Raw genomic sequence first — 25,729 nt, 5'->3', positions numbered from 1 at the left:
CCGAGAGAAAATGTTGTGCACATGGTCAATGCAATTTACTAGTGACCTAGAAATAGTGCAGAAATCTTAAATATCCTTATTAATTTTACATTTATTTGTCTAAAAGTTTTCAAAATTATAAAACCTGTTTAAAAACCTTGTTTATTCCCAGAAATGAATTCGATTTTGATTCCCAGATGATACACTGTCTATTCTCAAAACAAATCCTGGTTTTGGTGAAGCTGAGCGATAGATATGAAAACAGGCAGGCAGATGTGAATAGAGAGGAAAAGAAAGGTGGCCTGAGGAGATGTGCTCCGTGAACAATGGATGCACGAAACGCTGATTCATTCTTTGCTGTGCGCTAAAACACAAAATGTCCACTGTGGACAAACGTCCATCTTTAAGAGCGATGCCTGTCCTGTTGACATCATCACTCTTCATGCTGAGCGCAGGCGACAGTCACGCAGACTCCGGAGAAAAAGAGGAAGAACAGAAGGGGAATAACAAAAAACGAAAACACTAAATAATAGCCTCTTCACAACATGTTCTGCCACGGGGTTGTTGCTTAGCAATGCAAATAAACACCTTAAATCGTTCTGAAGAGGAAACTCATGGGGAATAAAGGGGTTGTTTATCTTGTTAAACGGAAGCTGTTTTTATTTACCTCATTAAATAACAGATCTTCAGTCGTGTCCGCTGGCAGTCATCTCCCCGACAGTCACGATACGTGATAGAGAGTCAAGGAGAGTTAAAACATGCTGGAGAATGAATGGATGTACATGCACAGTATATGCACACAGAGCTATACAGCTATGCAAAGAATGAATGAATGGCATTGCATTACAATAACATTCATTCAAGTGCCATTTATTTACAAGAAAAGATAACTGACGCACACTTTCATGTCAAATATTTCACAAAAAGAGGTTTCTTGGGTTTTAAACGAATTGAAAGTATGACTAAGAAAAGCTTGGACTGGCATCATTTCCTTAGAGATGCCTCTTGGTATCTACTGAGAGATCTAGCAGCACACACACAAAACAGATATCTACACAGTGATCAAACATCACACACGCTCATACTGGTCTGCCACAGGATATATAATCAGAAGTTTCCCAGCGAGCTCAGTGGAGGACACATACCAGCGATGCATCAGCAGAAGGGTTCGAGGAAGCTGATTTTCATGCAGCTCTCCTTCATCATCTATAACAGAGAGAGACAGTCACAGAAAGAGGGATACATATTATAATAAATATAGATATAATCATTTTATATATATATATATATATATATATATATATTAAAAATAAAATGTGAGTACTAGAGAAAGAGAGGAACACATTTGAATATAGCAGATTTAGAAATAGGTCAAAAACAGATATGATACGAGATACAGTATGATATATATAAATATGAGAAATTAGATATAAAGATCTAATTAAAGATATCAGTAAAAAATCAATGACAGTTTAATAACAAGAATCAACAAGAATTAGGTAAGCAGTAATTAATAATATAAGGAGTGATGGCAGTTAATAAGAAAAAACTATGACAATGATCAATTTGAGTCATTAATATGTTCATTCATTGCATGTATAGTAATCAGCCACTGTCTGTGATTAAGCAAACAGGTCAATAATCATACACAATCAAAGTAACCCATAATGGCATGATCAGCTGTGACATATAACAGTGGCGAATTACGGTGAATAATACTATCATGAATTTGAATAAACGTAAGATCTAGTAACAGAGCAAATCTTGATGCACTTAACAGAGAGGATGTGGACAAATAATGGACAAAATGATCGTTTTGCTATTTTAGTGTTCACTCACCAAACGCATGAATGCAGGCGTCCAGCAGTAGCTCCAGGGAAGCAGCCTTCCCCAGCGTAAACGACCCCATGACCTCCCGTCCGACCTGACCTCACTGGGACATCCAGCTCTCTGCCATCAAGGCCTCCCTCTCTCTCTCTCTTCTCCTCTCTTCCACGTCTCCTCTCCCTTAAATGTGCTCAATGTGCTCAGCAGAACAATGGTTGACTGTGCCTCACTGCAGAAACAAACAAAACACTGTCAATAATTTGAAGAAAGAAAAAAGTTACAGAAATATTTTATGAAGCCTTTCACATGCTTACACCAAGGGGCTTTATAGTGAATGAACTAATGCTGCTCAGTAATCACCTCTTGCTTTGGAGTTTGTAAGACCAATCTTTGTCTTTTTCACACTTTCTACGAATGCAGAACCAAACAGGTCTGAAAACTCTGACGTGAACTCGTTTTTTAAAAACTTTTTTTCAACAGATCACCAGTGGAAGGAAGTGTGTAACCCTTAGAAAATGTTGATCATCAACCTCAGGTGGTCAAACTTAATATGATTCATTTAATTTTCCATTAGTTCTATATGAGGCATGCTATTTTTGCTACATTTCCAAACAAACATGAAAAAAAAGATTAAAAAAAAAAATTATATTAAATATATATTATATCGGTATATATATATTATAATTCAGAATTTAGTCTAAATTAATATATCACTTAGTAAAAGCGAGATAGTTTGGGTGTGTAGGTATAGATTAACTTAAATAAAATATTTTATATAATAAATTGAATTCAATTTTAAATAAAAAAATGAAGTCTTGCAATAACTTGGATATCAGGGTTGAATGCCAAAGTTTGATGAATGCAGTCAAAAAAATCAAATGAAGAAAATGTAAAGAGATTTTTTTTTGTCGTCCCATCATGTTTATTTATTTATTGCATTAACAAGGTTGTGCATAACATTTTTTGAATATTAGGTATCAACAATTAAACTAATGATACTTAAAAAACAATCATATATCAATCCAACAGATTAGAGCAAAATGACGACATGTTAGATTTTAATTGTTGAATTGAGAAGGATGGGAAGACCAAAATTACAATTTTTAAGGGGGGATACAGACATTTTATTGTTTTAAAACTAGCTACTATACTTGCTAGGTTCATGTTTCATTTTAGAAAAAAGTTCATCTAACATGTTTAACAGCCCACGAAAAACAAACAATCAAACAAACCAAATTTGTTTTGTGTGATTTGTGGGAATGATACCATAAAGTGCCATCTGTATTTCTTTCCTTTGACACTAACCTTCTCTCTATACGACAGCAGCAGACAGACCAGTGTTAAGGTTGAATTGTTTGACTGCCTTCTTCTTCTATGAACTCCCTATGGTAGCTATCAATATTTAATCTCTCTCGCGGGAGAACAGTTTGCGTGACGCTCCATCACAGATCACGATTCCACACAGATGGCATGACATCATTCTGGCCAACAGAGCTGGACGTACACTACCTGATTAGACTTACGTAACATAATAGTGTCTTAACTCATAAGTGCTTATGAACTGCTCGTATCCACACATAAAGGATAACTAGCCCTTCACACTGCCAATAAACCTTTCTCCTCTCTTGGGTTGTTTTGGTTTATTTTCGTCTTTTGTTGTGATGTGCACATCACGTTTCCGGATGACGTGTGTTTTTTTCCTGTATCATTTATCTATGTAATCAAAACGGGCAGGGTAAGTGTGTGTTCCTGTGCACAAATAGCTAATAGATTAATTTTAGATTTGTGTTTATTTTTATTGCAGCGAAGATCAGAAAAGCAGCAATCTAAAAGATCAACAACAAATTAACCTTCAAAATACAAACGCTGGAAATCAGCTTCAGCCATAACAAGAAGAACAACAAATGTACACAGAGGTTAACCAGCTGTGATGGGAGAAGGGTCAGATTAATCTTGTGGGACCTTTAGTTGGCATCCTAATCTTTGAAGTATAACTTCAAAGTCTGTGTGACGAGTCATGTGTGAGATTCGATGGCAAGTGAGGTACTCGCGCTACTGTCAATAACTCTGTTCGGAATTCATTGCTGTTGTCTTGGTGATGGCCTCTCATGATGTCATAAATGACCCCAGTAAGTGAGGGGGTGAAAGGAAGTATGACTTCAGATGATGGAATCGACATGAAACGTGCAAAATAACTGCAAAAAACATCAGACATTTCCACCCTGATCCACATGAAATGCCTTTTAAAGTACACCTGCATCCAAAAGAGATCTCTGACTACAGAGATGAAGGGACCAGCGCTGTGGTTATAAATATCTCGATCTAATTTTCACCCCTCACATCTGTGAGTTTGAGTGCTGACGTCTGGAACCTGTCCTGACTCGCCTCATCCAGACCAGCACATACAGAGCCATCAGTTACACAACCATTACATGATGCCAAATATGAGATATTTATAACTCAAGCTCGATGCAATTATAAACTGCATAAACATGATGTTAGTTATTAGGGATTTGACATTCATTACTATTAAAAAAAAAACTGATAATACATTTTGATTTCGAAATTACACTCTCTGCAAAGAGAACTGAATCTCTCTTGTGTTCCTCAAATGTTTCCCATATCATATTCTTCTTCAACATGAGTATCCCTTAAACTGCAAACCTGAGTCAATATTTGATTAGACTTTTTTTTCCTTCTGAATTATTCCGTATATTCTGTGAAATGCCTTTAAAATAGATTTTGAACTTTTCAGGTTTGTGTTTTACTACATTCAAATGCATATTTTTCCTTCGTTCTAACAATCACTAAACAATAATAATAATAAATTAATTTTATATAGCGTCTTTAAAAGTTGCTTTCTCAAAGCTCTTTACAGGCAAACAACAGAAAAAAAACTACACACTTTAAATACAAAAATAAACAAATACAATGAATAATCAAGTAAAAGCAAGGCTAAAATTAAATGTTTTGAGAAGAGATTTAAAAGTCACTAATGTATTTGCTTCCCTGATGTCGGCCGGGAGAGAATTCCAAAGCTTAGGAGCATAGGAAGAAAATGCTCTATCACCCCTAGAACGAAGCCATGTCTTGGGAACAACCAAGAGACCACTCTGAGAGGAACGCAGATTACTACATGGTGTGTAAGGCATTAATAGATCAGACAAGTAGTGAGGTGCCAGATTATGCAAAGCCTTATATGCCAACATAAGGATTTTAAAATCAATACGGTATCTGACAGGTAGCCAGTGCAAAGACTCCAAGACAGGGGTAATATGATCCCTAGCCCTGATACTCTAGCAGCCAAATTTTGTAGATATTGCAGTTTGTCAATTGATGATTTAGATACCCCAGCTAGAAGACCATTACAGTAGTCAACACGTGAAAAGACAAAAGAGTTTATCAACCTCTCAGCAACTGAGAAGGACAACATAGGACGTAAATGTGCTATATTTCTGAGGTGATAAAAGGATGTCTGAACCGTATTCAGCACAAAAGGCTCAAATGACAGTGTGGCATCAACTATGACACCAAGATTTTTTAATTTGCTTTAGAATACCAAGGTTACACCATCAACAGACAGAGTATGAGTGGCCTTTTGCAGTTGATGAGGAGAGCCAAGGAGCATAACTTCTGTTTTAGAGGCATTTAAAGACAGAAAATTGTTAGACATCCAGATCTTGATCTCAGCAATACAGTTTGAAAGATGCACAACGTCCACTTGCTGACCCGGTCTTGAATGGAAATAAATCTACGTATCATCAGCATAAAAGTGATAGTTAAGGTCAAGTGATCTTAATAGTAGACCAAGTGGATAGATATACATACTAAAAAGTAAGGGACCCAATACTGACCCCTGTGGGATGCCAGTATGAACAAATTGGTTTAGTTCGGGCAAAATAGAGAAGACGCACTCAATTATTATTATTTTTTTTCATATACACTATTTTTCAGAAGTTATAAAGTATTTTTTTAATAAATTAAGATTTTATTCACCAAAGATGCATTGAAAACCTTTCTATTCATAAAGGAATCCAGAGTAAAAATGTATCACGGTTTCCACAAAAATATTAAGCAGCTATCTGTTTTCAACATTGATAATAATAAGAAATTTTACTTGTGCACCAAATCAGCATATTTGTATGATTTCTGAAAGATCATGTGACACTGAAGACACTGGAGTAATGATGCTGAAAATCACAGGTTTTCAGCTTTGTCATCACAAGTATTATTATTTGACATTTATTTATCGAAGAGGAATAACAAGTATAAATTACATTTTAAAATTTAGAAAGTATAAAAAACAGGAAAAAAGTTGGCACACCAAGGCTCCAAAATATGCAAAAAAACACACACACGGGTTACGTTTCGAGCACGCAGGCTCTTCGTCGGACAGTTGAAAGTCTTTACCAAACAAGCCTTTATACTCACAGGTGATTAATCAAGGATCACATGACACATGCACACAAAAGAAAAAGTCATGGAACACAAAGGCAAAAGAAAAATACAAGAAACTAAATGTGAAAGTCAAATTTTAAACATGCACATTTATTCAGAATAAACATGATACCTGCATAAACATGGAAATCCAAGAAAGAAAATCTTAAAGAAACGGACGAATATCAAAACCTTCATTTAATCCCCTATGTGCTATCTAATGTGTAAATCCTAAAGGTCTCACGTTTTAAAAGTCAATTATTAATGTCCCCTCCACGCCGTAGATATTTGACTAATTATATTCCTGGCTACATATTGTAAGGTAGAAACTGAGTGTTGAAGTGCTGAGCTACCGGACTTTTGGGATCTTGGTTTCTGATAGACCAACGATGTTCAGAAATGCAGGTTTTTAAAGGTCTGCTAGTTTTACCCACATAGCAAAGATTGCAGGGGCAACCCAACATGTAAATCACATTGGAAATTGAGCACAAAATAGGTCCTCTTCTTTAAAAAAAATTTGCAGTATGAGGATGTTTGAAAGTTTGAGTTTTTATAAGTAAAATTACATTGTTGACAGTTGCCGGCTGCCGCAAGCCCGCAACTTTAATTGCCAAAAGGCACTTTATTTAAAAAATGTGAGGGAGGGGTTAAATCCGCTTGAACCAAGATATTGCGGAGATTAGGTGGTCTCTTATTTACTACACAAGGTGGTTTTTCAAAGCATTTTTTTTTTAAGAATAGGGTCACTGTCCACTATATGCCAATGTTTAAATAAAACGCCTTCTATGTATTTTGCCAACGGTGAGTATTGCATATAGCGGTTAACTCGATGTTCAAAGGACTTCGGTTTTTTAAAAAGACACTCGTTGTTGTGACATAGTCATACAACGACTCTCAGCTGACTGAATACTTCCTTATATGCTCTTGGTGTGCCGTTTTTTTCTGTTTTTTATAATTTATTTTGTCGAGCACCCAACCCTGAGCATTTTTTGCCGGTGATGTGCGTGCTTTGGTCTTGTTTTTGCAAAATAGATTCTATTTCACAATATTTCTGTTTTTACTGTATTTTTGATCAAATAAATGCAATCTTATCGACCTCAAACATTTGAACATATCATGTAAATATATCACAGTCTTACTTTGTCTAAAAAATGGTGCTAAAATATTGATGACTCATCCTGCACTACACAGATTTTTGTCCAATCAAATGCTCTCTAGAATGAAAATGCCCCGCCCACTAATACCACCTGCATCTTACTAGCTTGTAATTATGTTTATGACCATGAAGAAACTAAAGCCAACTGACAACTTTTTTTAAAAAGGGCACAAAATACCCAATATGTCCCACCCAAACTTCTGAATTCAACTCAACACATCAACAAGTTAGGCTATTTAATGCTCTCTTTAAATGTAAGGTAAGAACAGCTGGAGTGCTACTTTTAATAGCACAAGACTGGAATAAACTGCCATAGATGAAGACCCAAAAAACATTTGATATTCTCATAAATGCAGGAGCACTGAAGAAGCTCTCAAAAATCAGAGCAAAACAGAGAGCGAGAGAATTAGTCATTGAGAAAACGCAAGGACTCAGAACTTGAATGTGATGAATATGATGATGTCAACGGCATACAGAGTGAGCGCAGATCGAAGATGCTTTTTATAAATCTCACGTAAGAACCAAAGACTCACATTTCCCTCATTCACTTACCCTAAATCTTCACATTAAGGACAGCGGTGCAAACCTGAAGGGTCAATTATAACTTCCAAAAGCTGCTGTGGTATAAGGACTAGAGGACTCCTCTCTAGCAGAACAGACTGCGATCAGCTGACTGACACTATCCTCCACGCCTGTTTGTAAACACCAACGCACATCAGACAGCCATATGACAGAACATCACAGCCAATCAGAGTGACAGAAGGGCTCAGAACATGGGACAAGATGAATACAAATGCGAAAGAGTGAGAAAGAGATAATGAGAGAGTGAGATGCGATGTGAGAAATGAGATGGAAAAGACTTAAAATGAATGTTAAAGTGAAAAGGAGAACGAAAAAAAAAACAATAGCATTAGTTCTTTAATAGTACAGCACTGGGACCAGTTAGATGGTTTTTCACTTCAGATTGCCACTTAAATAAATAGAAAATAGAACTTTAAGTGAGAAAAATAATAAATATGATGTGAAAAGAGGCATGACAAGGAGGACTGGATGTCTGGGTGAAAGCAGATGCAGCAGATGTCTGTGTCTCTGGCAGCCAGAGAGAAACAGCTGCCCTCTACATCTGTGTGTGTAGTGAGATGAAGTCATTGGGTTCTCAGTGAACTGGACTGCAGCTGTTCAAAGCCGAGACTCCTCCCAATGACCCTCAAGAGAGGTCAAGCACACCCGCATTTATAGGACTTAAAGTGACACTATTATGCTGTTTAAAAGGTTCCTAACTTTGTTTTGGAGGTCTCCTAGTTTTACATGCATCCAAGGTCAAAAAACACTTTTTACTTCTCAAAGAGTCTAAAAAACGGTTCGTTCGAAGATTCAGTCTCTCTAAAACCCTCCTTTCCGCGAGCCTACTCTGCTCTGATTGGTCAGACGGCCCAGTCTGTTGTGATTGGTCTACAGCGCGTGTCAGAAACCAAACACCTATTACCATATCTGAATTTCAGATCAAGAGGCTTCCTCAGCACTTGTACACAGCGATATGTAAAGGGATGATGGCGTCGGTTTTTCCATATCAATTTCAGCGCGTGTCCTCATCCTTTTGAAGTGCAAGCAAAGTGGATTTGCAGAGCTAAAAATAGCTCTTCTTGACATGTTGATAACACAAACCAAATTCTTCCAGGCCTTGACTTCAACTACAGCGTTTGAGGGTGGGTCAAAGTTACAATGTTACGTAGGTATGTAACAGGAAGTATGGAATTACTGATTACTAGTTTAGGCAGTTCAGAATTGATTCTTTCTTTTAGGAGACAATTATACTTTATTTGTTGTGCACTTTGATCTTTAAAACTTTGCATACGTTTTACACTCACAAACAGCTATATTACACACTACATGAAAGGTCATATTCCGTTAGCCTCATAGCATAATTGCCAAAGTCATATTTCAATGTTAATGACTTTTTTGTTAATGATTTGAAAAAGCATAACAGGGGCACTTTAAGAACGATGGGGGCCATTTCACCTCAATGCAAGCATTTCTTTTACAAACAGCATTAATTCTTTTACCATTTATTTTAATAGTACAGGAGACAAATTACAAGAAATCACAGAGAGAAAGTTACAAAAATTCCAGAAAGTTTCCAAATTTCTGAACAATCATAATCTAAATGTACATTATTCAATATGACGTATGGCTATGAATGGCCAGGAATATTCATTGTGAATTTTTTTAAGGTGGCAAGCGTACCATGTTTTAAAATAAGGCCGAAAGTATATCCAAGACTGCTGCTTTGTCCCATATTTAATCACAAATAACAAAAAGATAAAAAATAAAAATAAAAACAATCATTAAAAACAGATGCAGCATTTGATTACAACAAGTACCTCATTTGAATATTAACAATCACTGGCTCAGTTACAGTAAGTAAACTCGAGTGATTGGACCAAATTAAATCTTTGAGATGATTTATATTTTCAGTGGCATGTGATCCTTTAGAAATCATTCTTATATGCTGATTTGCTGCTCAAGTAACATTTCTTATTTTCTTCAAAGTTTTAAAAGTAAAGAGTATATTATGAGAATTCACACAAAAAAAAGAAAGAAATGGACATGAACTCATGAGCCCTCTTCAGTCTATATCCTCTCCATTATTCTGACAATTAAATTTTGAATTGCTTTAGAACTTAATAGAAATTATTTTTTGTGGGATGCTTGTCAAGTTTAATTCAAATGTACAGAGGGCCCTTACAAAACATTTATTGACCTGACCAACACAAAAACTACAGTAAGAATTTGATTTGTCTCTCTTCTCAGACAGCAGTGTGATCAGTAATATTCAGTAAGACATTGTGATGTTCCAGGACTGTCACACATTATATTCACACATTTTAGTGCTTTCTCAGAGTTTCCACTGCTAATTCAGACAAGAAAAAACGAACACGCATAGATGCATGCAAACAAGCACATTCACACACGCAGACAGAAAAGCTCTCATGCACAGAAACACATACACAAAGACTCACACCCGTCTTGCTAGAATGAACCATTCACACAATGCCAGAGACCTGCAATCAGTAAATGAGTTACCTCTCCGCAACCTCATTATCAAACAGTCATCTAAAGCTTCAGCCCACAGAGACAACAGCCGATTATCTCTGACAGTCGCTCTATAAAGCCTGATTTACTTCAGATGAACCCAGCAAACCCAAAACACAACACCACCAGCAGCTCCAAATCAAATCAGGGTCCCAACCTGTGTACTTTTGAGATTTACATCTTTCATTTAAAATTTTAATCATGAATCATCCTGTCAGTGCATTAATAGGGTTTTGACCAAAGATGAAGATAAGAAGGTAGCATGGTTTGCAAAGCTACTTTGAAACTCGACTTTCCTAAACTACAAGCTACTCATAATATAAAGATGTAAAAATGACAGTTCACCCAAAAATTATAATTCTGTCATCACTTAATCTTGAGTCTTGAATGACAATTGATTGACTTCCACTGTATAGAAAGAAGAAGAAAAAAACACGGAAATATTTCTGATAATATTGGATGTTCCCCAGAAGACAAAAAGTCATACCAGCTTAGAAAAACATGAGGATGAGTAAATAATGGAATTTTTGGGAGAACTATCCCTTTAATCAACAGTCAAAATAGCTTTTTAGCAACAATTGCTACAAACAAAATGTTTGCTAACTATGCAAAAGCTATTTAAGGATGCAATATGAGGTCTTTTTTTTAAACACAAACAAAGCGGTATTTATCTGGCAAAAACAGTGGGGATTTAAATTGGGGTGACAGCATTAAATTGTAAACAATAACACTAACAAAAAACCCTCATTTATATTACCACGTCTAAAACAAAAAGCATTTACAAAGTATTTTGCAAACCAAAAGACGTAAAATGCTGCACACGGGATTCCTTTGCAGGGAAATTAATCAGTGAATAATTTGAAGCAGAAGTTCCCTTTTGAGAGAACTCACGCTGCGTCGTATGACGACACTTTGGGGAACCCCCTCAGCGTGTAAGCACCTGAAGCACGTGTTTAACATTAGTCCAATCTTAATTGGTGCGCCACCACGACGTAGGATGTGACGTAGCATGCGCCAGCAGAATGCGGAAGTTATAAAAGGACGCCGGCAAACAAAGAGCAACTTCTCTTCAGCAAGTGCTCTCTGTAAACTGTCTGTCTATTTGGTGTTGTTTGTCAGGAGTTTATTCTAAGCCCATATATATAAAAAGAATGGCGAGCGATCCCAAGCAGTTTAAGCGGTGTGTGCATCCCTGCCCCAGATATATCACGGGTGGACACACACACAAGCTTTGTGTTCACTGTTTGGGTGCGGAGCATGTGATCGTTGTGAGCTGTTACTGCTCAGAGTGCTCCGTTCTCGCCTGGGCGTCTTTGATGAGTGTGATCAGGCTCGTGTTCCCCGTGGCGCGGTAGCTCAGGACATGGGGATTGCAGTTAGAGCTGGCAGAGGGGTTTGAGACTGTTGAGGCACTTTCTTAGTCCTCATAGGCCAGGTCCGATGCTCCTGGCTCTGTGGCTTCTTCCACCCAGGGCGGGAGCCCGACGCTTGAGCTGTCTGCTGAGGAAGTGTATGTGCTCAGCATCGAGGTGGGAGAGATGGAGGACTCGCCACCCCATCTTCCCGCTTATGAGGAGTTCATGGAGGTTGTGACTCATCCGGTGGCCAAATTAAACATCAGCTGGCCTTGCGAGAGGCAGGAGGCGCATAAGAAAAGCAAACTTGATGAGCGCTTCCTGCAGCCTTTGTCACAGCCTCCTCGCTGGGGTTTACCTTTCTTTCCCAACTTGCATAATGAGTTATGCAAGTAGCCTATCTAGCCCTTCAGTTCTTCAGTACAGTAATATTTTAGGGGCTAAAGAGAATGGTTATGGGATGATGACGCAGGTTGAAGAGCCTCTAGCGAGATATCTCTCACCTGATGTTGCATCATCCCTGAAAGCCCCGGCGCTGCCCATAAAACCCTGCCGATCAACTACATCTGATTTGGTGGGCAGAGCTTATATGTTGGCGGTTCGGACCGACATTTTAAAAGACCTTGATGAGGGCGAGGGGAGTTATCTCTCAGCGTCACTAAGGAGATGGCCCATGCCATCGGCCGCTCCATGGATTGGTGATGACGGAGAGACACCTTTGGCTGAACTTATCGGGGATTTGGGAGAAGAATAGAACACCCTCCTAGATGCCCTGATCTCGCCTTCTGAGCTTTTCAGCGACTCAGTTAAGGGGGGTCCAGGAGGCGAAGAAGCAGTCAGCCACTTTCAAGCAGTATTTACCTCGCCACTCTCGGTCTAGACGGGCTGCTGGCAGGGAGCAGCCCCAGCCGTCATCTAGCTCCTCTCACCGCCAACAACAGAAAGAGAGTGTTGCCTCTAGAGTTTCTGTCCTAGGGCCCGGTGTTAGGAGCGTCTTGTCGCTAGAAAACCGTCTCTGTCACATAAATTGCCTGGAGATGCTGGCTGTATTCAGGGCTCTGAAATCATATTATTACTATATTATTACTCTTGAAAGCCCCGTTCTGGCCGGCCCGTGTATGGTTCTCAGACATCATATTACTCCTGGCATGACCTCCATGGGAGATTCCCCTGAAGAGGGACCTGCTTTCCCAGGCCGGGGGCACAATATTTTTTGCCAGATAAATACTGCTGTGGTTGTGTAAAAAAAAAGTTCCTTCGTGGAGCGTGGAGGATGAGGCCAGCGACTCGGGCCAGAGTTCCAACCTGGGATCTGGCAGCGGTTATTGAAGGGTTGTCTCTGGCATTTTAATCATGAATCATCCTGTCAGTGCATTAATAGGGTTTTGACCAAAGATAAATACTGCTGTGGTTGTGTAAAAAAAAAGTTCCTTCGTGGAGCGTGGAGGATGAGGCCAGCGACTCAGGCCAGAGTTCCAACCTGGGATCTGGCAGCGGTTATTGAAGGGTTGTCTCTGGCCCCCTTCGAGCCACTCGAGTCAGCTTCTGAGAAATTTCTCACCCTCAAGGTAGCTTTCCTTTTAAAGGTTACATTAAGAGAGTCGGGACCTCCAAGTTCTTTCTATTTCTCCTCCCTGCTAAGAGTTTGCTCCCGGGAGGATGAAAGCTGTCCTTCACCCTAGACCGGGCTACGTGCCTAAAGTGCCCTGTAATGTGGTGCGTTCTACCATCCTCCAGGCCTTCCATCCTTCACCACACGTGTCCACACAGGAGAGAAGTCAGACCAACTGTTAGTGTGCTTTGGGTCGGACAGGAAGGGATCCCCGGTCTCTAAGCAAACAATCAGCAATTGGATAATTCGGCCTATCTCTCTGGCCTAACAGGTGCACAATATGCCTTCACCTCTGGCCATAAGGGCTCACTCCACTAGAAGCATAGCGTCTTCTAAGGCCCTTCTCTCCAGGGTTTCCCTGCAAGAAATATGTGATGATGCGGGCTTGGCTACCCCGCATACGTTTATGAGATTTTATTTGTATTTTTCCTTCAACAGCGGGTGCACAGGTGCTCTCGTCTTACAGTAACTGTGCCTAGACAGTTCACTCAAGGTCAGGCATTGGTTGTCGTGGTTTAGTGAGTATTAGCTCTCGTCATACAACGCAGTGCGAGTTCCCTCGAAAAGGAACATCTCTGTAACCCTTGCTCCCTGAGAAGGGAACGAGACACTGTGTCTCCTTGCCAAGCCTCCGTATGCCTGAGAGCCACTTGCTTCGATCTTTTAGAAGCTACTCTCTTTGTGTGCCGTCCTTTTATAACTTCCCGATTCCGCTGGCGAGTGCTACATCTCATGCAACGTCATGACGCAGCGGCAATCAAGATTGGACTAGTGTGACAAAAAGAAACCAGAGTGTTAATTGTGGTTTTAAACTACTCTTTATTGTCAGAACATATCATGACAAACACTTGCCAAACAGGTGAACATTTCACAAATTTGAGGTAGAACATTCAAACATTTGTCATTTTTCCTTAACAAAATAAATATCTTAATAGAAATTTTTTTTCTTAGTTTCTGCATGTGCTAATTTTTATTTGGTAAAATGTAATATTATGACTGTTTGAGTTTTATTCAAATTAACAATTGGTCATCCAGCATCATGCATTTGGATGATGATAACCACAGATAAAAACAGGCACAGCCTACAGCACCTCACTATCATGGCAAAATATTACTTTATGGTTTCTATGGTATTTGTGTGAAAACCAGTAGCCTAGATACATTATTAAATACTGTAATTATATTCCAATAGTCCTTTAATACATTGTCTACATTAATAATATAATTCAATATGTATATATCCCACATTTCATGGTGCAGTTAATATTTCTAGGCTAACGTTACAATAAATCCGTGGTAAATGATGGGAGTTTGTAGAAGGAAAAGCCTTCAGACTGTATCGCTGCGCACAGTGTTTCTCCTGTTCGTCATCTGCCTTTAAACTAGTTTCAATCACTGAGACATTTGTGTTCTTCGCTGAATTCAAGCGCTTCTCACTGGATCTCGTGACAGAGACCGATCAGAGTAAACGCGTCTGCTCTAGTGAGCTCACGCTGCCGTTTGGACTTTGAGCCGAGCGGATAAACGGTCCGTGTGGCGCACGGTTCAAATGAGTTTCGTTCCGCTTTTGGCACATAAAACATTATCGAACATTTATCGAACTCTTGATATCGTTTTATCGAGAAAAATGATATCGCGATAATTATCGTTATCGTTTTATCGCCCAGCCCTATGAGGGCATTCCTTAAAGTGTCGTCATATGACGCAGCGTCTCGATCCCTTCTTAGGAAACAAGGGTTACAGTCGAAACCTGAGACGTTTGTTTACAACTGAGCCAACTGATTCACTACAGTTACCTGGATTTTTCACTACACGACAGATGTAGGATATAGCATGCATAATTATTGCCACAGCTTGTTCATTTTCAATGTGATATTAAAACAATGATATAGCATAACTGTGATAACGCTACTGTGCTAACTTGTTGAAAAAAGTAGTTTGTAACTGGAAAAGCTAAACATTTATTTTTACATCTATGCATTTGAAAGATGCTTTTATCCAAAGAGACATACATTGCATTCAATGGTATACATTCATCATTCTGAACCCAATCATAACCATAACCTTGGGGTTGCTAGCACAGCGCTCTACTGTTTGAGCTACAGGAACGCTACGAATAGACTAGTCTGAAACCAGTGTAACTACTTTCATGCTACCAAAAAAGGTAGTATCATACTTTTAGTCATGTAGTCTCCAGCACTGGAAGGTACAGCATTCGTGCATACAACTGAAAAAGGAACAACACTGACAACCTTTTGACAACTTTGGGTTAAGTCTCTTTCTGAAACAGAGCTGCTAACATCCTGTCACACACTGCAAAGGGACCAAGCAGGAACTAGAGTCATATGAAAAATCTAAAGCAAAGTAATTATCCAGAGGAACAAAAGATGTGTATAATTCATAAAGCAGTGGCTGTCACTTGTTCCGCACACTGAGCTGAAACTTCCCCAACACCATCCATTTTTAAAGAGCCGTGCTGATGTTAACCCACTTAAAAGTTACTGTAACATCTGAACTTGACTGGTCCGTTGTTCATTTTGACATCTCTGATTATCAAGACCTGAAGCTAGAGGACGATCTGACCTGATGAGGAACTGGACAAGCTCAGATATTTCATGAGAGTACATTTGAGAAGTACTAAAAATATTACTCAGTCTTAAGTCTGGAATGCATCTGGCCTTTGCAACTGCTTTCCCTCACAATCCGAAATCTGGATAAAATGGAGGAATCTGTTACTGAATATATAGCTTTTTGGAGATTGCAGTACATGACAGATGGGTTATTACAGTTTTACAGTTTCATTAAAAGTGTGCAACCGAAAATTAAGAATCTGTCAACATTGACATTGACTCACTGAAAATCTTCATCAACGATAACAAACAACTTTTTCTTTGTTTGCCAGGGACCCTCACAGCTGTCATATACATATATGTATTTGTAGGGCTCTCAAAGCTTACTGTAGAATATTTGAAACAATATTTATTATTTACAACAGCACTACAAATATTTGTGATCTTTTTTCTTTCTTCAGGTTTATACATCTAACGTGTGTGTGTGTGTGTGTGTTTAACTTAAAACTATGGAATGCAATGAAAAGACAAACTGTTTACAACTTTTAAAAAAATGTACTAGCATTATATATGCAGAGAGAAAGGGGAAGTGAACAGTTTCTGTAATAATGAGACAGAGAATATCATGAGTTAGATCTCTGGACCTCATTGTGAAATTCTGCGAGAAGTCCTGCAAACACCATGTGGCACTAGAGAATGTGAGAAATATTCATTCTGGTTCTCTGTCTCTGTCTCTCTCTCTCCCACAGTTCACTGATGCAGATGAAGGGATTGTTTGTCTAAAAGGCGAATGGACTTCCTTCTATTCTGGCCTTTTTCCTGTCTGTGTAGCAGGCGTCCCTGTGCCAGGCTAAAAATACTCCCAAACACACCGTAAACTGAAGCCCGGCACACAGGAACCACGTCACAATACATTCACGGGAGGGGTGGTGGTGACCACCAATCTGTCCTTTTGTGTCCGAAAGGGGGTACGAGGGAAAGAAAAAGATCATGAGCGAAAGACAATAGTCAGGAGTGTTATCATTAATGTCTCTTTCTTTCTCCTTGCTACTGCGGGTTAAATAAAGGCAGGTTGTTTATTCCAGTCGGTGGCTTTTGAACAGGATGTCATAGACACACAGTGGATCTGCGTCACGTGGTTTCCTCCTCCCTCAAAATAATCAAACCAGAGTAACTATAGCTTCAATAAACAGCCTGACCTTGGCTTGATCTGATCTCAAATGAGAGTGACAAAACAATTGCGAATACATCAAACTCTTAGCCTGAACAAAAGCGGGGGACATTAACGGCATGGTCAAACAATGGACAACCCCAATTCTCAACTCTCTCTTTTGTTTCAAAGGCTCTCTATTCAAATGAGTGCCAGATATATTTAATATGACTACCACGTACAACAATTCTGAGCCTATTTTTCCCAGCTTCCATTCTTTGAGGGGACGAGCCCCTCTGGTTACCATAGTGAGGAGAATTTATTCAAGGACAATAGAACTTCCCACCCAGCAGGCTGTCATTCAATTGCCGATATTTATGGGCAGGAATTACTCACAGTTAAGATCACTCACCCTCAAGCCCCTCAAGTATGCGAATGCTTGCATTTTCCCATCTCCCCGTTTGGCCCGTTTAAGTGGGTCTGTCTGGGTGAGGTACGAGCTCTTCGATCTGTCTGTGGTTTGTGTACGCAACAGTACAGGGGTGAAGACAAGTTTCAGAACGGAAGAGCTTTGCACAAGTAATGGCTTGGTAACACTAAACATGCAACTGAATTTAACTCAAGTTTCAGGTGAGTCTCGCAGAACCACTGGATGATCAAATATCTTACCTCAAGACTGAAATACATTGAGATACAATTATAACTCAGCTGTGTTCAGGGAGCCAGGGTTGGTCATTGAATGGAAGTAAACATGATGAAAGAATTTAAGAACCCCTTTTCATCTTATGCAAAGTTATAGGTACTTGAAATCTTTTACAAAAAGTATTAGAGTGGTATCAGATCATAGGATGGTGGTTTGACATACATACAAAGGTGGTAAAGGGTTACCATATTTGTGCACCAGGTTATTTATATAGGACTTTCTCACAGACATCTTCTCCTCAGAAAAAGACTCTAGAAGAGAGGTTTAGAAAAGTGCTGTCAACACTATTGTCAACAATGCCTCAACACCTGCAAGTTTTGCCAAGTTACAGAAGTTTGCAATCAAAAGTAAAAAGATTTCTCATTAACTTCATCGAAAGCCACATGATCTAGGCTTTGATATCATCAATCACATACATTTTACCATCAGCTCGTTAGTTGCTACTTTTATTTACTATGAAACATTTGGGACAAACTTGATACATATCTGAGAGCTTCAGTATTTTTTTTAAAAAGCAACTTAAAATGTGGTAGCACAATAAAAGGCCGGCTTGTCTTTACTTTTTTGTTAGTAATCAATGTAATCTGTGAGCTTTTTTAATGTAACTGAATTCCAGCATGAATATCAATATTCTGGCAGAATGCAACACTGATTTCAAGTTCAGTTCAATGAATCTTCATCATCATATGACAAAGTGGGTCATGGCTACATTGAAGGACCCTTGTCCTCCCTTTCTGTCTTTCTTTCTAAGCGTGTATGTGCATTGTGTGTGTGAGTGTGACACTAGCAGCTGCTTTTCTGTCCTCCTTCCTGTTCATTCAAAGGGGATGCAGACCATCTTGTTTCGTCTCCTCAAGCCCAAAAAAGAACCGGCTAAACATAAACAATGAGCACATATCCTGCTCTGCCAACACAGTTTGTTTCACACTCTCACAGTGTTTGTTTTAAACTACGTGAACGGCAATTGTTACTGATGTGTGTTGTGTGAGTAGACAAGAACAAAAACGTCTGAAGCCTCTTTATGAAGTACTGACATTCCATCACACTGAAAAGACTGAATGATAAAAGTTTATTGCCTCTTTCAATGGTTGGTATGTGGCTGAGGTTTGTGTCACATGAAAAGCAGTGGAAGATTTCACGTCATATCTGATGAAACCATGACGCTCCTATCTGAGAAGATTCCCATTTACCAAACATTCCCTTGGATTTCAAAGAAACATCCTCAGAAATTCCTTGAAACGTCCAAGTGACATGTTGAACTGCTCAGAGCCGGATTGTTTTGTTCTGTAATCATGACTAACCTATTTATCCAGTCTTCACACTTACAAAACACTCTTCTCAAAAGCTATGAAAGTCTTGGGTAATATTACACATAAAAAGACTTTTGATAAAATCTTCACTCGTGTCTTTACGTTGAGGTAGATTGTTTAGGCCGTGTGACATTTTGGGACTCTAATGAAAGCAGTGGCTAATGTGTAACTGAGAGAAATTCATGCATGCTGTTTGAATACGAGGAAATGTTACAGGTGCACTTTGCATAAATAAAGCACTGCATTATGCGTGTACTGTATGACACAAGCAAGCGGTAACGTATGACTGAATCGAGGACAGCTGAAACAGAGCTATACTGAAAGACTGATCCAGGATCAGGGATCAAATGGTTTCTGATGTGAGGTCAGCAGGACAGGAAAGACTTTTGATAGGAGTGATTTTTGCTGTGACTCACTGCCATCTGGTTCAATTTTAGAAAGTGTGTGAATTTCTGTACCTGATTTCTAGTTAGAAAGAGGAAGCCTGGAATATTGAGGAAATCAAATTTGAGCCTATTTCCCCGTATTGTGAACAACTGATTGGTGCATGATGTTGTTCCAGAGAAATATAAAAGTTGTCTTTTGCAATCTTCAAATAAAAATATAACTTGATCCTTCACAGAATCTATTTTCCTTTTCCGCCGACATCATGTATGCTATGCGTGGGCTATTGGATAATAATAACCAATAGCCAAATAGCAAATACGCATATGGTCTGGTTTTATTCTGGTACATAAAGTAAAAAATAATTTTAAAAAGACAAAATATGTTAAACATTAAAGGCATTTTTACTGACTTAAATCAATAAAGAAGAGTTTTTTATTAAATTAATCTCTAAATTGACTAAAATGAAATCAATAATAAAGTAGATCTGTGTTTAACCATCACATTTAGGAGAAAACAACCACTGTGAGGTCACTCCAAAAATGCACATATTGGCTGTATCAGCAAAAGAAAAACTTTGAAAGTGAATATAATTTGGCCAAGCTAGTCCAGAATCACTGTGATACGGACAGAATGCAGACATGCGAGCACATACGCAGCAGGGCACAAACACACATCAACACTCCTGCTCTATAAATAGCCTGCCATTTTACTGGAAACAGGAGCTATGGCTCACAATCGCACTGCAAATAACATTGATAATAAGTGAGACGGTATAGAGATAGACCAATGATAGATAGAGTCCAATGGCAGAAAAAAAAGGAACTATGAGACAGCATATGAGGGGAAAGTGGTGGAATGAGGTTGTGGAGTGAGACCATTCACGCTACAGACACCTGCCTACACTTGCTGTCAGAGACTCTGTGTAACTGCAGAAACAACAGCTCTGTGAATGAGTGTGTGTGTTCAGCGCTAGTGTGTTAACAGAGCTTAAATATTACTATCTGCTGATCCGACCCACAGATTACCAGCACAGCAAACAAGTTTCCTTTAAAGGACAGAGAGTTATTATTCACACCACCTAATTACTGACAAACCTGAGACTTCTATTGTTTTTATATCAAGTTAATTATAATCACTTTATTTCAAGTCCTTGGATTTCACCAAAGGGAAGTTTTGTCAGATTTAGTTCTACTCATTTTGTTCCCAAATACAGAGTTGGTTTGTCAAAGCTATTATACAGTAATTCAACATCATGTAGTTCACATTTAGATATTTACATGTGCGGCTAATTTCTGCACAGGAAAACATACAAGAGCTACAGTACATACAGAAACACTAGACCTGTGGCCAACTCTGAATTGGGTCCTCACACGCAACAGGTTAAAAAGCACAGGTTGATGCTGGGATATCATTTACATGGCCGGCTATTCTCAGCTATTTGCTTCATGGAAAATTTGATGAAACGATGACTGTGATTTTTCCATAAATGCATTAGTGAAACACAGACATGGTTAATAAAACCAGCGAGAATGAGCTACTGAGATAAACCGAAAGAGAGAAAGCATGTGTTTGAAAGAAAGAGGCAGTGTGTGTCTATGTGTGCGAGCGAGATTCAGAGAGAAAGTATGTCCTTGGGCCTCGATCGTCCCTGTGACTTATAAACAAAAGTTGAAACAACATTTTCAAAACAACATCTAAGCAGATTGCAATGTGAACTGCAAAAAATTCTAAATATAAATAAATCAATACTTAAAAATATATACTCATCCCCAAAACAAAAGTATATACACACAAACTAACTAAATGCATGCACAACATCACACCTGTGTACTCTTTGCACAACATGATGATCAGACTGACCTACTATCCGCTCACCAACACTGACCATCAGGACTGACCAATGAATATCAATGTTTCTCTCACTGGCTTGTGTCCCATTATCACATAAACACACTGCAACACGACAACAAAACATGATACACCACAAGAAAAGTTTGTGACCTTGGAATTCCTCAAATCTCTCCGACTGCAACATATTTGCGCTGAGAGTGTAAAGTGTCCTGTACTCTTCAGATGATCACATTAATGCCATCTGACTACAGACCACACACATTTCAGTGTGTAAACTGCACAGTCAAACCAACATGTCAAAGTTGATCACTAGTTTGTGTTTAACCACTGAACTTTATAGTAGGCTTCAAATAGGAATGACGGTCTGTTAGGTGATCAAAAAAAGAGATCTTACCTGCCAGTGGAGATCACTGGAGCTCTTTTGACTCAGCATAGGTGTGAATCACACAGCGTAGTTCTCTACAAGTCCATGCCTGCCTTAAGAAGAAATAAAGACAGAAAGAACACTGCATGTCAGATGCACTGTTCAGTGAGATCAAAGCGCACACAAGCAACAACAGTGTGGTGTGCAAGAGCCAAGCATGTGATACTGACCCCACACAGATGCATGCTGCCTCTCTCCTCCCTTCGCTTTCTCTGGCCCTCCCCTTCACTTCCACCTCTCTTTCACTCAGTCCCACCCCTCACTTCCCTTTGCTCTGTCTCTTCGCGCTCCATCAAACAATCAGTCTGTACCTATCTCTGTCTCTCTCTCTCTCGTTCTCTCTCACACACACAGTTCCAGTGTATTAACAATAACAAGCAGAAAGCAAAGGAATCCTTGCTGGATTGTCCTTCAGCTTATCTCGGCAAATCATCAGTAACAAAAAAAAAGTACTATACAGTGATGGCATTGGAATAGCCTATAATAGCATGCTAGTTGGATAAATAGCATACAGTACATACAGGTTTTGGTGTGTACCATGCTATTTATATGGCACATCAAAAAATACCATGGTATGCTATACAAAATGATGTTGGTTTATTGGTTGGTTTACTGAGGTCAGTGAACTTAATTCGTTGCCTTATTATGTGTGCTTTGAGAAAAAGATTTACAGCCAAATTGTGTAAAGAAGTGCAAAAAAAAAAAAATCCCCAAAATTCCAAAGTGTGACGTAAAAATCGGGGGAAAGCCGATCTCCAGTAATGTTCTCCATCATAAGCAAGTATGATTTGCAGAATCTATGACATGACATTCAACATAGACGGCTTATGCACGATTAAGGTAACGTTATCATTTAAAAAAAAATCGCGATTTAGATTCAAACACACACGCGAAGTAATTCCTTAATAATGACAATTCCGCTATATAAATTCATAAATATCATATTCGAAATCATTTTATTTCCAGTTCCTAGCGTTAATCGCGCAGAAATCACATAAGTTGAATACATACTACACAAACATAGCAGAGTTGCACGATTAATCGTTAAAACACAGCAGTTAACGTTAGGCTATGAAACGGTTTCACAAACAGTCAACCACACAGTATTATTTCTGTCTAACAAATATTCACATTAACACAAGATATCCTACTCGAATAAAAGTTTCTAGTTTGGATATAAACACTGAAGATCTTTTGAAAGTAACTTGGCGCTTCAAATAACGATATTACATCGTTACGCCACTAGGTTGCGACAAGTGAGGAGAATTTTTTTTTTATTATAAAAAAAAAAGAATTCCTCTTGAATCATTAATTCAAGAGATTCGTTCAGAAATTCTGATTTATCCAGCAATGAACCAATTATTTACATCGAATTATTAATTCAAACCATTTTTTGTTTAGCCTAAATAATTCATTCAAATTAATTAAACAATTGACGGTATAGGCAAACATTTGATCAGAACCTCGAGTATGCCTAGCCTAAATTACACGTTAATTTGTTTAGTGGCTTGTTCAGAATCAAATCATCTGTTTGAAGCAAAATAAATTGTGATTTTCAATTTATCCAGTATCATGCAGCTCTACATCGTCGGTTTCACTTACCCAGACACGCAGTCTTCTGGCCTACAGCGTTGCCATTCATGATAGGGAATATAGGAAACATGGCGTCAATGACCAATCAGAATCCAGTATTCCAGCCGTACAATGAGTCAAAGCATCCATTTGATATCAAAGCCATTAGTTAAGTTTGTCCCATTGTATTTTCTTTGAATAACAACTGATGTCGACTCATAACAAGTCACCTAAATTCTCACACCAGATTACTGCTCAAGATAAACAGTAAGCTAAGACAAAGGACATGCTTTCCATTGAACCACTTGTGAGAACAGAACAATTTGGTGTAAATCTACTGCATTTGTTTTGAACTACACCATTGTTTAAGGTGATGATGATCTGCGGTGTTTCAGACCCCAACGATTGTTTTAAACATATTTTCCTTTCTGTCTGCGACCCAACAACCCATATTAGGTCGTGACCCAATTGAGAAGCACCATGCATAGGCTAGAGAACACAGCATAGCTAAATATGTATAAACACCATCTCTGATTTATTTCAAGAGTTTTAATACATTATATGGATATTCAGAAATTTATTTATTCATGTACAAATACATAGTTTTTATCAACTCTTCAGTTTAAATGTACAAAAAAAAAAAAAAACAGAAAAAGAGTGAGAGAAAAAAACCCACGGCTGTTTAATAGCAGCTTTGCAACCTGGCAAGACATTTCACCCACTCTATCAAATGCAGTAAAAGATTTCTGTAAAAACAAAATACATAAAGGTTCTTCATTTTATTATTTTCTTTTTAAAGAAACGTAATAATAATAATTTCTAGAGGTTAAAGGTCATGCCTGCTCCACAGGGCAGACATCTGCAGTGGACTAATGTTGTCCCAGACACAGAGAATAAGCTGGCGTCTGTCATTAATACAAAGCAGCTTGTATAAAAAGCTTATTTTAAAGACTTGACTCTGAAAACATTTTGTGCTGTGTGTTTCTTATGACTCTATGTATTGCAGGTGTGTTTGTTCGGTGTGGTCTGCCTCACTAAAATGTGAAAGTAAATAGAAAAAAATAGAAAAATCAGCCGATAAACGATTTAGAAACATAATGAAAGAAGGGAAAGGACAATTATTAAAACAAAAGAAGAAATGGAAAGAAAGTAAAAGTGGAACTAGAGAGTCTGGCTTTTGCACTAGTAAAGTATCCACACGCTCCGTGTCTCTGACTGGGTAAAATAAAGCAGTCCCCCAGCTTAAGGTCATAGGGTTTGTCAGTTTGCTGAAATATCACCTCTGCTATGTTCAAACAGTCTTTCTACTTCCTAATACAGTAAAAAAGAATAAACTTACATAGACCAATAAAACAAATATTTTATACAGTTCTCTCATAGACACCATTAGATAGCACATTAAACTCTTCATCTCAAGTAGGACTTTTTTCTATGTTTGTTTTTTGGCTGTTTGTTTTATACAGTGCAGAGTATATGGGCCTTGATTAAATAAGAGTGTTTTTAGCATATCTTGCGCCCTCTGCTGGTCACTCCGTGCTCGTGCTGGTAGCATTCTGTCTGTGAGGAACGCAGTAGTTGTGCTGGGCGGAGTGGACAAATCCTGGCAGACACACGCACTTATATGAGCCTTGCGTGTTGATGCACTTGCCGTTCTTGCAAAGAGACATCTTTGTATTCAGCTCTGAGCATTCGTTGATATCTGGAACACAAACCACAAAGAGTTTGGGACTCAACTTCACCCATGACAATTTGAATAATACTTATTTTAGTTTTTAGGGTAATAAATATTTGTTGAAAAAGTAAATGGAATTTCATTGCTAAAGCAAAGTATGCATTCTTTAAAAGACTGAAGAGATGGTTTAGAATGCCAAACAGACAAAAATGTGGTAAAAAAAAAATATTTTTTTACAATACTACTGACAAAACACACAATGTTGTCATATCAACAACCAGTCAGACACTACAGTACATTGATCTAAGTCTCACAGTTAGCTGTAAGCTGTTTTTTTTTGTTTTGTTCTGTCACTAAAATAACTTATTCATTTGAGAATTTGCATACACTAGTTGAGTTGTATGTTTTTGATTCGCTAAAAAATAACTGACCCAGAATAATTTGTTTAAAAATTGGACTACACTGGTTGTTCAGTAGGTTTTTGATTCACTAAAAGAACCAATTCATAAGAATCATTCATTTTTGAAATCAGACTTGCTGTAGATTCTACAAACCAGTTCTCGGTTCCCAACCCTAATAAAAACTGTTATATAGTTTATCATCTGCTCAGTCATGCCTCATTTCAGGAGAT

General features: G+C 38.4%; 2 protein-coding genes across 4 annotated transcripts in view; both read right to left on the bottom strand.

Moving 5' to 3' along the window:
* Nucleotides 1-22,069, bottom strand: part of rasgrp3 (RAS guanyl releasing protein 3 (calcium and DAG-regulated)) — a 40,611-nt gene extending 18,542 nt beyond the window's left edge. Inside the window, exons 1-5 of the mRNA XM_079634001.1 lie at nucleotides 22,025-22,069; nucleotides 21,825-21,907; nucleotides 1,819-2,035; nucleotides 1,083-1,185; nucleotides 647-709 (exon numbers count right to left, since the gene is read on the bottom strand). Coding sequence (XP_079490127.1) covers nucleotides 647-709; nucleotides 1,083-1,185; nucleotides 1,819-1,888 — 236 coding nt within the window. The 5' untranslated portion in view covers nucleotides 1,889-2,035; nucleotides 21,825-21,907; nucleotides 22,025-22,069. The remainder of the gene's footprint in view (nucleotides 1-646; nucleotides 710-1,082; nucleotides 1,186-1,818; nucleotides 2,036-21,824; nucleotides 21,908-22,024) is intronic.
* A 1,866-nt stretch (nucleotides 22,070-23,935) lies between these two features.
* Nucleotides 23,936-25,729, bottom strand: part of ltbp1 (latent transforming growth factor beta binding protein 1) — a 79,783-nt gene continuing 77,989 nt past the window's right edge. For all 3 annotated transcript variants that reach the window (XM_079633874.1, XM_079633875.1, XM_079633876.1), the window contains one exon: nucleotides 23,936-25,125. In XM_079633874.1, coding sequence (XP_079490000.1) covers nucleotides 24,953-25,125 — 173 coding nt within the window. In that variant the 3' untranslated portion in view covers nucleotides 23,936-24,952. The remainder of the gene's footprint in view (nucleotides 25,126-25,729) is intronic.

Source organism: Phoxinus phoxinus, assembly GCF_949152265.1.
Source record: "Phoxinus phoxinus genome assembly, chromosome: 13".
NCBI lineage: Eukaryota > Metazoa > Chordata > Actinopteri > Cypriniformes > Leuciscidae > Phoxinus > Phoxinus phoxinus.
This window is presented reverse-complemented; position numbering and strand designations above follow the sequence as displayed.